At 38.9% G+C, this 14,206-nt stretch overlaps 1 protein-coding gene across 5 annotated transcripts in view; it reads left to right on the top strand.

The window, feature by feature from the left end:
• Positions 1-14,206, top strand: part of LOC149311805 (N-acetylglucosamine-1-phosphotransferase subunits alpha/beta-like) — a 52,951-nt gene that overhangs the window by 16,444 nt on the left and 22,301 nt on the right. For all 5 annotated transcript variants that reach the window (XM_089527964.1, XM_089527966.1, XM_089527965.1 and 2 more), the window contains exons 3-7: positions 2,384-2,503; positions 3,930-3,971; positions 4,655-4,860; positions 6,402-6,466; positions 7,514-7,648. In XM_089527964.1, coding sequence (XP_089384090.1) covers positions 2,384-2,503; positions 3,930-3,971; positions 4,655-4,860; positions 6,402-6,466; positions 7,514-7,648 — 568 coding nt within the window. The remainder of the gene's footprint in view (positions 1-2,383; positions 2,504-3,929; positions 3,972-4,654; positions 4,861-6,401; positions 6,467-7,513; positions 7,649-14,206) is intronic.

Genomic DNA, 14,206 nt, shown 5'->3' with positions numbered 1-14,206 from the left:
CTAGGACTAATAAAATGGCATGGCCTAAAAATAGAAGGAATAGGAAGAACTGTGGACAGCAAAGCATGACAATTTCTTTTCTAAAAAATAACAATGGTGCCTGTTTCCCAGGGTGCAATGTTACTCAGTAAAAACCTAAAATGTGGAAGTAGTTGGGTGAGCGGAAGTATATGTTTGATATATAATCATGTGTGTTATGAGATATGATCAGGAGATATAATCATGTGTAGTCTGAAAAACGGTTATTCCATACCTAAATGGCAACCCCAGTCATACAGTTTCCTTTATTTGTGCAAAGGTTAAAAGGCTGCTAAATTTTGGAAAAATCATGCTGTTAAATACTCAGGGCAATGAGTATAAGCCTTGCAGTCTAAATATTACAGATCAAGATGGAAACTAAGCAGGAAAAAATATTAGGAAAGAAAGCTTGACTTACCTGAGCTCCTGAAATGAATGTTGAGTTTAGGAATTCAGATAGTGAATTGGGCAGAGCATGGAAGGTGGGAGCAAAGGACAGGTAAGATCAGTGCTTTGAAAAGTTTTCTATTGTCTGGGGCATTTTGGGAAGCCATAGTCCAAAAGCACAACCTTTCCAAAGTTGTTAGATCCTGGAGTGAGGTGGAACTTTCTTCTCCAAACCAGGCAAGACATAGAGGATACACACCAGGGTGTCCCCAATTGTCACTTCATCTGAGTCCGATTGGGAGTGGGGAAAACGTTGCTTTTTCTAATGAGCTCTGTTCAGATGTTCACATAATTATATCCATGGAAAGTGAAAAGGATGTAGCTGGATCTCAACATCTACCCTTATTCCAGTGGAAGTCATCATGGAGGACTGTTTGATTGGGAGCCCTGATACAGTAGGGCTCTTAGTTGTGTGGAGCTTTATAATCACATTCAGGTGAATATGATTTTCCTTTTATATCTTCATTCCAGGTTTTCCCACTGACTATAGGTTTTCCAAACATCTGAACAGGGCTACAGAGTTTCCATGTGTGTGTTTTTGTGGGGGTCAAAAATCAAAACTCTCATTCATTTTCTTAAACTCTGTTTAGGACTAGCATGGGTGTGGAGGGCCTGCATGTGGCCCCAAACCCTTGTACTCTTTATCCTTTTGAATGAAACCCTTTTTTAAAAAGGACAACTATTGCCCCCAAAGGCCTCTGTGAGTTGTAGATTTGCTCAGAACAAGCCCACCACCTGCCAAACATTTTGAAAAAGACTCTGATGAACTTTGAAGTTGCAACAGAAAGTAGGTTCCAGTTGTGATTTTCCCAGAAGTGGGATGGGGTCATCCTTTGTGAGGGCAGTGGGGTAAAAAATTGGTACCACTGCAGTTGCCCATGCCTAACTACTAGCCTTCTTCGTAGTTATGTACACAGTAGTGGATTGCATGGGTACAACCTGATTCACAGGTTACTGCCTGCTGTTCTATGAAACAGATGCTTATTGGGGAATTCCAGATAATAAAAAGTTTGGCATGGTGGTGGACTCAAAATATTTGAAAAATAGAGAAGAAGTTAAGGTCATTAGAAAGAAAAACAACCACAAGGACATGAACTGTAGTTCACATTCAAACAGATGAGACATTTTGTTCCCCAGAATAAAGTTTTGTGGTGGAATTCCTACACTTATATGTTAGGCATTTTACACCATTGTTTTCTGGAGACTTGTGAGCACTATACCTGAATTTCCAGCCTTTTTCTATACTGGTTGAGTCTCCTTTATCTAAAATGCTTGTAATGTTTTGGAATGTTCTGCATTTTGGTTTTCTTTGGATTTTAGAATATTTGGTTATATATAATAAGATGTCTTGGAGATGGGACCCAAGTCTAAACATGAAAATCATTTCTCTTTTGTATACACCTCATACGCATAGCCTGAAGGTAATTTTATACATAATATTTTTAATGCTATACATGAAACCAAATTGTGTACACTGAACCATCAGAAAGCAAAAGTGTCACTGTCTCAGCCAGCCATGTGAATAGTTTTGGATATTTGCATATTTTGAATTTCAGAATTCTGGGTAATGGACACTCAACCTGTATACAGTTTTCTTAAACAGAGAAGATTGTGTTTATAAGATACAGAACTTCTGTTTATTGCAAGGCTTTATGCATATAAAGGAGGGAGTGAGACAAATTCCAAGAAGGTGTTCTGAGTGACTGGTGCTGCAGAAGTACATGGATCAGAAACTGGCAAAGGACCAGGAGGCTTAAGTGAATGATTTGAATATGCCAAACATCTTTTACATTTACATTCACAACCCATTGGTTTTATTTGATTGTTTGTTGTATGACTTAATTTGTACAATTGGAAAACAATGCCTCTCCATTTAAAATGGATTGGTTAAACTGCTTTCTCTCTTTGATTTCTATAGACTTTGTTTGCCTATGCCCATTGATGTGGTCTACACCTGGGTGAATGGCACAGATGTTGAGCTGATCAGGGAACTGCAACAGGTGAGGAAACAGATGGAGGAAGAACAAAGAATAATGAGGTACGTCTCTCTCTCTCTCTCTCTCTCTCTCTCTCTCTCTCTGGGACCACAACATGACAAGCTGTCGTTGCTTGTGTCAGAAAACCAATTTTTTTATTTCCCAAGGAGGTGGTAAACCTCTCTAGTATGGCCTGGGTTTTTGCAGATGGATGTATAGGCCTGGAACTTCATAGCCCAGGCGTTTGCCTTGTCTCTGCCACTTAGCCCCCCTCTCTCTTAATTTGTCAGTCCTTGGCTTCACCTCTCCTTTCCATGCAAGTCCAATGACCATTTGAAGGGATTGTCCAGGCACATTTAAATTTTGAGGATTTTCTGTGCTCCTTGCAAAATTTGAAGAGAGTACTTGCATGGTTTGGAAGCTGATTCACACCATTAGCCTTTGTCTTCCGTATACCTACTACTTTTTAAGAGTTATCGCCAGGGCACTGAAATTATTTTTTAAACTTGTTTCTTCTTCTCCCACAAGCAGGTGAAAAATGGGAAAAACATGTTCTTGCAAAAAAGGGCATGAATTTTAAATACTCTTGATCAGAGCTGAGACAAGGCATTTTGTTGCCTGTGGTAGAGCAGAAAATGACACTGCCAGTCACCCAATCCAAGGTGTGTTGTACCAAAAGCTAGGCAAGTTACTGTGGCATGAAGCAGAAATCCCACAAGCACCTCTTTTCACACCTGGTGATAACTAATAATTTGCTGCCCTTTCATACCATCTCCAATCTGCTGCCTGAAGCAGACATCTTACTCTCCCTAATGGTAGGGCCAGCCCTGCTTTCTCTCCATCCTGACATAATCACAGGTGTTTTTGGTGAGGACAAGGGAGAGAGCCTTTTCAGTGGCTGCTCCCAAAAAATTGCCTCCTATGGAAGGCTCCCTGTCTGCTCTTTTCATCAGCAGACCTTTTTATTTAGGGAGGCATTTAGCTCTTAACATAGCAGAAAGATCTTTTGATGGGATGTGTTGTGTTTTTATCCTTTCTACCATGTTTCAATGTGTTTGAAACTGTTTTGGTTTAGTGTTATTAACAAAACTGTTCATTTATGAGTTTGAACTTATGTATCAAGTGGGTTTTGGCTGTATTTTGTTTTAATTTGTTGTAAGCCTCCTTGGATCCCATACCAGGAGAAAGCCAGTGTGTAAATAAAATAAATAAATACCATTCTGACCAAATCAGATGTAATCTTCTGGTATGAAAAAACAACAACACCTCTCTGATGCGGCAGCAGTTCTGCACAAATTTGTAAGCAACTTGCTACACATTTTGTTTTAACATTGTGTTTTTTCTGAAAGCCCAGAAAACAACCTGAAAGCAAGTAGAAATAAAATTTCCCCAGCCCTCTTTTGTTTGGAAACAATTTCATTTCTGTACTGAGTGGCCTTTGTAAGAGTAACCAATAAGAATGTCTAAATCTGTTTGCTTTTTCTTTAGGGAAATTCTTGGAAAGAATGTAACGGAACCAACTAAGAAAAGGTATGTATACACATTTTTGAGCATTTTCATTGACATATCTTGTTTTAAAACAAACATATAAACTACTTAAAATGCAGAATGTTGCATTGCTTCTTTTGTCTAAATGTAGCATACAAAAATAGTTTATATGTAAAAATATCAGTGGGATGGTGCCACTGTAATAAAAGGGAGCATCCAATTATATGATGGCCACAGCTTATTTTGTTATTTAAATAGCAACTTGCATTTACTTCTAGATTCTGTATTTGGTGAAAACTGTCATGCTTTATATGACACTGAGAGCCAATGTGGTGTAGTGGTTTGAGTGCTGTACTACAACTCTACAAACTAAGGTTGGATTCCTTGGTCAGCCATGAAACCCACTGGGTGACCTTGGGTCAGCCTCAGGAGAAGGTAATGGCAAACCTCCTCTGAAATAAATCTTGCCAAGAAAACCCCATGATATGGTCACCTTGAAGGCACAGAACAACAACAACATAATGCCATCTTGACTAGCCTTTTCAAAATGTAAACTTCAGTGCACATGCCTGGAAAAGGCTACATTTCTAAATAAGAGAACAAGAAACAGTGCCTTATTTGGGAGGGGGTGGTTTTAAATCAGACATTGATTTTAGGTAAATAGCCACTTACAGCTTTGAACCTGAGAGTAGTAAATATGCTGTTGATTGCTATCTTGATCCCAGTGAGAAGCAGCTGGAGTGTTTACTGACACACTGCATCAAAGTGCCAATGCTTGTCTTGGATCCTGCCTTGCTGAGCAACATCACTCTCAAAGACCTGCCATCTGTCTATCCCCTGTTGCGATCTGCCAACAATCTCTTCTCTGTTGCAAAGCCAAAAAATCCATCTACCAATGTTACTGTTGTTGTTTTCGACAGCTCTAAAGAAGGTAAGGATCTGTTTTAATCTCTTCCTACTGTCTGGGAACATGAGGTTTGGGGTTTGCTGTAGACTACTACTTTTCAGACTCTTCTGTAGGGAATTTTTATTTTTTCTTGTGATGGTTAAAGGATGTCATGGAATAAATTACATAGGCTGAGGAGAATGTATCCTAAAAATAAACCCTTCCTAAATAGTCTGGGGACTTGGATCTACTCATATGTGGAAAAAAACATGGAGCATGTAGTGATTAGTTACAAAAATAGTTTATATGTTAAAATATCAATGGGATGGTGCCACTGTAATAAAAAGGAGCATCCAATTATATGATGGCCACAGCTTATTTTGTTATTTAAATAGCAACTGGTTATAATTTCTTAAATTCACAAGAGAGAGAGAGAGAATGTGTTCTTGGTCAACATGGGATGAATTCATCCTCCTCTTCCTGCTTCACACATCTACTGTTGCACTGAAGCAATTGTCTTGTATGGTATTGAATCACTTCTGCTGTTATTTGAAATACAGTGGTACCCCGGGATACGAATGCGCCGCCTTACGAAATTTCCGGGTTACGAAAAAAATCCATTCAAAAACATTTTTCCGGGTTACGAAGGTTATTTCGGGTCACGAAAAAAAAATTTGGTGCTTTTCGGCGCGATTTCACACGGAATCGCGGCTTTCGCTATTAGCGCCTAAGGGCATTTCGGCTAGCGAAAGTTTCCGGGTTACGAAAGCGGCGGCGGAACGAATTAATTTCGTAACCCGGGGTACCACTGTAATGCCGCTTTTAGTACCTGTATCAGGAGAAAGAAAGGTAGGCAGACAGACAGACAAATAGAATGCTGATGATGATGATCTGTAAATGCTAGTTTCTTTTATCACTTCCTCCTCTCATCAATTTTAGATCCCTAAACTGCAGATCTATTTCTTTCAGTAAATCATACCCCATTTTAGAGGTATCTTAATGTGTTTCAAATAAACATGCATACCTATTTGTGGAAATACTGGTACTATGTACTAATAAATCAAATGGAACTTTGGGTCTCATCTTCTTCATGTAATCAGGAACTAACTAGCATGATGTCATCCAGGGATGGGGAACTGTGTGGCTCTCCACCTTACAATTACAATTACAGTTTCCAAGGTCTTTCTATGCTAGTTAAGAATGATGAGAATTACAATCCAGCATCTAAAATACCACCTGTTGACCATTCCTGAGGCTCTTTCACCTGCCATAATTATAGCACTTTGATACCACTTTAACTGCCCTGGCTGTATCCTGTGAAATCCTGGAATTTGTAGTTTGATAAGGCACTAGAGCTCTCTAGCAGAGAATTCTAAATATCTTACCAAAGTAAATATTCCAGGAATCCTTACAAGCTGAAGCTATAGACATTAAAAGTGGCATCAAAGTGATGTAATAATTTGGTGTAAAAGAGACCTGGGGTCAAGTAGTGAGATTCTCAGGTGCAAAAGTTTCCTCAGCTCTGAGGCTCATTAGATATAGTATGTGAGAAAGTAACCTATGATGTGAATTCCAAACTGTTCCAGCTGAAAATGCTCATTCTCAGATGTTAATGGAGAACAGGAGGCAAGCAGTGTGGAGAGGTTATTTGGTAAGTATCCTTTAAATTTAATGTCAGCATATTCATTGGAAAACTGGGATATAAGCTTCTCAGAAGCTACCTAGTACCCAGGCTCCTCTTTTTTTAAATGTGTGTGTGTATACAAACTCCATCCCTGATCTAGAATTAGAAAATCATAAATGTCCACATGAGTGGCTGAGATAGTGACACCTTTGCTTTCTGATGGTTCATTGTAGTTTCATGCACAAAATTATTAAAAAATATTATGTTTTACATGGCTTCCAGGATATGCTGAAAGCCATGCCACAAGGAAGGGAAGCGCGCACCGGGAGGAAACAATGGTGCTTGCTCCCATGGCATGTGCCTCACGTGCCTCCACCACAGGCACGAGCCCCATTCATTTGAATGGGGCTTGAGCATCTGCATTTTTCCCTTATGTGGAGGGGTCTGGAACTATGTTCATGAAGTGTACGTTGTGGTTGTTGTGGTTGTTGTGGTTGTGCTCCCGAGCTGGGATTCAAGGCCTGCTCTCCACAGTTATAGTGCTGTGCTCAAATCACTACACTGTGCTGTCTGTATATGCTGGTGTATACAAAAGATAAATGAATTTCATGTTTATATCTGGTCCAAAACATTTTGGATAAGGGAAACTTATCCTGTAATGTATCTTATGGGTCCAAACAGACAGGCCGAAATAAAGCTGCTTCGGGTCACTTTGGAGGTATGCTGTTTAAATGATACACGCATCTTAAGAGGCCAGAAGCTTCGCCAAAGCTGCGCTCCAATCCTTAGGACTGGAGCATGGCTTTGGTTTGGCTTTAGTCCTCTTAAGATACATTCATCATTTAAACAGCATACCTCCAAAGTGACCCGAAGCAGCTTTATTTTGGCCTGTCTGTTTGGTCTGTCTGTCTCCTAGTACAGTAAGTAATTGAAATTCTTAATTCGTAAACACCATGTTATATTTTTATTTAGCTCCAGAATGTTTTAGATTCAGGGATGCAAAGAGAAATCAATATTAGTCAAGTTGTGTTGAGAAACCATATTGTCTGTGCTTAGAAAGTTCCTTTCTTACAGACCACAGACAAAGAAGTTCCTGGTTTAGTGATAATGCCAGATTTGGTTTTCCTCAAAGGATTTCCACTTACATTCAAAGAGACAAATCAACTGAGAACAAAATTACCTGAAAACCTTGCTTCCAAGATAAAACAGGTATGTATCATTTGGCCTAAGCAGCAAGATGCGTAAGTTGTGTCAGTGGCCAAAACTAATAGAGAAACATGAAGGATTGAAGGATTATTCTCAAACCAGACCTTGAAAATTTTGCTTTTTTGGGGTTCAACTCCCAGAATCCTCCATCCATCAAGAAAAGTCTGACTTGAACCAATATCAATTTGATTTTATGCTACCCAGTTACATAATAGTACTTCCATGGATGGTCAAACAATGGTAAATCCCATTTAATAACATTGCCCTGGCTCCAAAGAGATACCTTAGTCTATCATTATGCCCATCATATTTGCTCATGATTCACTGGAAAATATAACTTGCAGTCCAGGAGAATAAAACCCATCCATCTTTGCATTGGTCTAGTAAAAATCCTTGACATGCTTTGTTTCATTCACTTGAGTTTAGTTATTTAAAAGTGAACCCACAAAAGGGAGGAATGTTGAATTCTCTTCTGCTGAGCATGGGCAACTTGTGGCCTTCCAGTTGTTGAACTCCAACTCCCAGCATTCTTTGTCTTTGTCTGTGCCAGCTGGAGCTGGTGGGAGCTGCAGTCCTACCACACTATGAGGACATAAATTGCTCATCTCTATTGTTTCAGCCAATCCAGAATTGGCTTGCACTTGAGCCTACATTGTGTATGACCTATGACCACATCTTGTCATCACTGCATTCTTGTCCACTGAGTGTAGCTTTTACATAAGGCCTATGTGGTTATCCTATTGATTTTATGTGAGTTAATGACTGTAGGTTGTACAAGTCTAAGAGCCTGGGCATGACAACAGGGATTTTTTTCCTGCTTTTCCTTTCCCCCCTCCATTTTTATTGTTAAAAACAATAACATACAGACATTACAAATTAAATTACACACACAACCAACAAACATTTCCTTTTCTTTTTTGATCAGGTTTGTATACTCCATAGTGTGATATATATAACAGTAATTCTGAAAGGATTATGTTCCCCCCCCCCTTTTTTTTTTTTTTTAAAAAAAAGTAGTTTAAAGGGACATAGATGGATTGGTCTGTCTATGGCCCTTATGTGGGTAAAGAAGTTGGTACTCCATAACTAACTAAACTTCACACTAGGGTCTGTAGTGGTAACTTTTTCTAGGACTTACCATTTGTCCACTAGGTGTCAGTCTAATCAAATCTAAGGAAATGATTTAGTCCAAGGTTTTGCAAAGGTGACCTATAAATAAGTATTCTGAATGTATGCCCTTCTTGGGCCAGAAAGCCACATGGTGGATTTTAAATCCATATTCTATTGCATTCTTAGTCTGTAGTTACATTATAATATTATATTTATATTTATTTTTTCAAATTTCTGTGCCATAGATTGGTTCAGCCAGGGCTTTCAGTCTATGGAGACTTATAATCATAGCATCATTGAGTTGCCAGAGACCCCAGGGGCCTTCCAGTCCAACTCCCTACCATGAAGGAATACACAACCAAAGCACTCCTTTCAAAAACCTCCAAAGGAAGAGACTCCACCACTCTTCGAGGCAGTGGTTTCCACTCTTAAACACCTCTGACCATCAGGAAATTTTTCCTAATGTTTATGAGGAATCTCTTTTCCTGTACCTTGAATCCATTACTTTGTGTCCTAGTCTCTGGAACAGCAGAAAACAAGCTTGCTTCATTGTCAATATGAGATTCCTTCAAATATTTAAACAGGGCTATCATGTCACACCTTAACCTTCTGTTCTTCAGGCTAAACATACCCAGTTCCCTAAGTTGCTCCTCATAGGGTATGATTTCCAGATCTTCTTCTATTTTGGGTTATCCTCCTCTGGACACTGCTCTCTGGGAACTGGGTGGTCTGCCTGTCTTGCATCATGACTCATGGAATGCTCTTATGTTGTTTATGGTCTAAATCAGCGGTCCCCAAACTGTGCCCTTTAAGTGATTTTGGACTTCAGCTCCCAGAAACCTCAGTCATGTTGGCCAATAGTCTGGGATTCAGGGAGCTTAAAGAGCATAGTTTGGGGACCACTGGTGCATGAACTGAACAGTACTTTGCCCATGGACAAAGCAAGAAACAAACTGGCCAGGAGTGGATGGACTTCAGGCATCTCATATTTATTTTGCTTGTTCATAAGCAGCCTAAGATGTACTAGCCATAGGCAGAAACTTAAGAATTAGAATGCCTCCAGTTAGGTTTTGAGCCTAAGATTTTGCTTTCAGTACCAGAAATGAGCTGGCCTTGGTCCTTCTGCAGGAAAATCCGATTCTAGTTTTTCCAAGCTTTTTTCATTTAGCAGTCTAAATTGGATGGGAAAAACATATTGTTGTTGCTATTAGTAATCAGTCAAGAGTCAGAAATTCTTGATGATCTACTGCAGATGACCCAAAAATCTCCTGATAAATGTCTTTCTAAATTCTGCCTGACCAGCCCTAATGGAGGTCTGACCTGTGCTGAGAGGGGGGTACTAAAATACCCCATTTATAAAGCAAATAACAGCAGATATTTTTAAACAGAGGTGCTTTGCTTGTGTATTCTAACACTGCAGGATTTTGGACTGGATGGCCCTTATGGTCTCTTTCTACTCTGTGATTCTGTGAAATAGATTGAGAGACCTGTCCAAATCAGCTTTGTATGTTAGCAGATAATGTAAGGGAATTTTGTGATCTTTTCTTTCATAATGATGGTGATGGTGTTTATTTTTAGAAAACAGCAGATATGAGGCCTTTTGCTATGTCCCTGTGTAGGGAATTGCAGAAGCATGGAGCCACCATTGAGAAAGTACTTCTCTAATTATTTTGTAACCGTGAAATGACTTAGCATCAAATTGTATATTGCAGTAAATGTGTAATATGTCTCTAAATGTGCTTTTACCCCAACTTAATAGCAAGCATGCAGCCAAACTTCTCACCACATGCTGCAATTCTAAAAGATCACTTCCCACATAATTACTTTTAAGAATTTTTAAAAAGCACTGAGGGGCAAGTGCTTCTTATTTAAGGTACCATGCTTAAGACTGAAGAAATCCTATATGCAGGCAGTGCGTTCCTTCTTTTATTCATTTGTCCTTCCCTTTTTTCTCCCCTCTGTGAAAGCTGTTGCAAGTTTAGTTGCCAATCATGGTAGTAAATTGTGCAGGTGAATTAGACATTATGTGAAGGGTTTTCTTTTGCTAGCTCTGAACTTAATGCCACTCAACTTCACAGATTTAAATTGGTACTATTAGAAGAAGGGAAGGAGCAACATCCTTTTCTTGACCTCACTATTATACAGAATTTTATAAAGCTTGGTTGGAGTTGAAATAATGTTTTTAAAATGCACCTTTCTTCCCTTGGCATGTTTTTTTTAAAAAAAATATTCTTTTTCTGATAAAGCCAGTGAGTTTCAAATGCTAGCTATTGCTTTCCTCTTCTGCTTGGCTTAATAAAGGTATAATCTACATGTATTTAGTAATAATGTTGTAACCATGATTTTCTTCATTAAACCATTTGTTTAACTTGGGGTCCAGTATACACTTCGTACTCCAGACATACTATATTTACTTAGATTTGAACCTGTCAAGAAAATGGTTTGGGAAATTGCTGTGTACTGTGGGTTTCTATAGTGGTAGAGATGGAGAAGAATAGACAGGTGGAAATCCCATGTCTTTAATACTTTCTTCCTTGGTGGAATGGAAACTTCTGACGTTTGGTACATAAATATGTATTAGATGATGGACAGGGTAGAAAGGATGGCGTGACACTGTTGTACTCCTAAATAAACAGGAGTCTGCCGATGGCAGCTCTGCAATCTGTAGCATTTCCACAGCATTATTTTTGGAGAGTGGTTGCTGCTCTCCATAACTCTACCTCAACCTTATCAACTATGGAGGCCACCCTTTCATCTATGTGTCCAGAAGATGGTCTGGAAGGGCTGAGATTTGTCAGATTTTTCTAATGACAGATCTCTTGGGTCAGATTTAAAGCTATCGGGTAGCCCATGAATTCGAACCATCAACAACCTTAAAATGTCACAAGTGTGACAGCTGGGTTTATGTTCACTGTGCGATGTGTTGGGGAAACTGGAGAGATGTCTGAAAGGAGAATGGGAAAGGTCAGTCCTCAAAGTAATATATTTTGGCTTGGATTTAATTTTACATTGGGATTCATTGGGTTGGATGCATTGATTAGGTAGCATTAAATGATTTTAGTAAGAGTGGAGCCAAAACAGCCCAGACCACCACTTCAGATCATTTTATTTCTTTGTTTTCTTTCACACTATACATTTCTAGCACTTTGATACCACTAATGTCTTCCGTCCCATTAGAATCCTCATGTTTATCATTTCATGAGGCATTCGGAATTCATAGCCAGAGAGCTCTAGTGCCTCACCAAACTAAAAATCCCATGATTCTGTAAGATGTTGCCACGGCAGTTAACGTAGAATATAGGGTTTTAATAAGTAATGTGAGAGAGATCTGTAAAAAACCACCATATCTAATGACATTCTGAAGTCTGTGACAGAAGTGTGGTTTGGGAGTTAGTAGAAGTTATATACCAGTTATATGGAGGAAACAAGTGGAGTCTATTGGCTTTTATTGGCACCTCAAATAGCCAGATTTGGTTGATTACCTAACATCATATTCTTACACTCACTGGAAGATGCTTACCTGGCTGGGATGGAAAACACTGTAAAACAACTATGCAAGAAATGACACCTGAGGAAAACAGAAATGCCCCAAACAACTGTAAGAAAACTTTTGGAAGGTACTTTGGGTAGTGATGGCTTTTCCAGAGAGGATTCCATATCCTCTTGGGAATGCTGTATTTGTGTGCAAAATAAGCAATTTGGTAATCAGGTTAATAAGTTAATATTCCTATATGTGATCATTCTTGCTCTTTGCAAGCCATGTTTACTGTTACATGTAGTGCCTAGCATAAAACCTCTTTTCATCTTGCCTATTATGAAAGCTGAAACCTAGAATAACTGGTGGCAAGTGATAAAAATAGCAAGCAGATCAAACAGTTCCCCAGTAACAAATGACCTTAGCAGTGGATTGGGAATCTTGGCTGAAGATGTGGAGAAGCCCCACAAATGGATTAGTTCTGGAGCCTTTTTATATCTCAAATTTCTCTGTCCCTTAAGCCATCTTGAAAATATATATTGGTAAATGCATAACCAAGCAAACAAATGTTTTGAAATTTCATTTCAAGATATAACATAGTGTATTAAAATGACATTCTTGTAAATGCTAGTCTTATTTTGGAATACTAATAAGAACATGAAGCTTTTTATTTATTTTTTATTTAAAAAGCATGAACAAATAATAGGTACTCCTTCACAATACTTGGATTATAGAAATTATAGTGTAAAGAATTTCTAGGAAGGTAGCTGTATTTAGGCATTGCATTCTTGATCTTCCAAACCATTTTCAAGAAAATCAGGAACAAATTTTTCTCCATGTGTTCAATATTCCTCCCTCCCCTTATTTCTTTTCATCTTCTGTTTTGCATATTAGATAACTTCCTGGTATGGTCAAACCATATTTTATTGTTATGTCTGAATCAAGAACCTGTGGTCTGAAACAAATCTTCGAAACTAGGATTGTAAACCTAGACCAAACAAGGGCATGTGATTCTAGTTGGGAGGTTTGGTACAACTCTTCCATTTTGTACATAATGGAAACTGATTTCATCAGTCCAGGATGTTGTGAAACTATGTGTATATGAGGAAGACCATTATCATCATTGCTATTGTTTGTTTGTGCCTTCAAGTTGCCTGCCGACTTCAGGCAACCCAATGAATTTTGCAGGGTTTTCTTAGGCAAGGAATACTCAGAGGTGGTTTTGCTAGTTCCTTCCTCTGAAATGGAGTTTTACCAAATGATCATTGAAAAGTTATGTCTAAATGCAACACTTTTCTGGCCAAATTTAAAGGATGTGATTGAAATATATTCTCATTTTGATTAGTTTCATCTGTTTCTGTACTGAAAATTTAGGGCTACTGAGGGGAGCAGATTTTCTCCGGAGGAATGTAGCTAGTTGGTGATAAAGAAAAAAAAGGGGAAGAAAAGGGAGCCAGCATGACAAAATGCTTTGAATATTTAATTTGGGGAGACTTGGTTTGAAATCCTGTTCAGTGATAAAATGCCTGGATGCTGTGTGTTTCAACTTAACCTGCTTCTCAGAATTGTACTAGGGATTACATTGTTATACCACATATCCACCACCCAGTGCTCCTTACAGAAAGATCAGGATCTTTGGTCTTCTTTGGAGGAATGTCCAATCTGCCCCTTTGTTGATTACATTTATATTCCACCTTTTGTCCTAGCAGCTCAGGGGATGTATATTCTGCCCCCCCCCCCCCCCCAATTTTATTCTCACAAAGGCCCTGTCTGGTAGGTTGGCTGAGAAACAATAACCAGCTCAAGGTCAGTTTCATGGCCAACTAATATTTTGAAACTGAGGCCTGTTACAAACTGCCAAAATAAAGCTGCTTCGGGTCTCTTTGGAGGTTTGCTGTTTAAATGATGCATGCATCCTAAGAATCTGGAAGCTGCACCAAAGTTGCACTCCAGTGCTTAGGAATGGAGTGTGGCTT

This window comes from Sceloporus occidentalis, unplaced genomic scaffold (genome assembly GCF_023333645.1).
Source record: "Sceloporus occidentalis isolate IW3139 unplaced genomic scaffold, rSceOcc1.0.p SCAF_5, whole genome shotgun sequence".
Lineage (NCBI taxonomy): Eukaryota > Metazoa > Chordata > Lepidosauria > Squamata > Phrynosomatidae > Sceloporus > Sceloporus occidentalis.
Note: the sequence above shows the minus strand (reverse complement) of the source record. Positions and strands in the feature narration are given on the sequence as shown.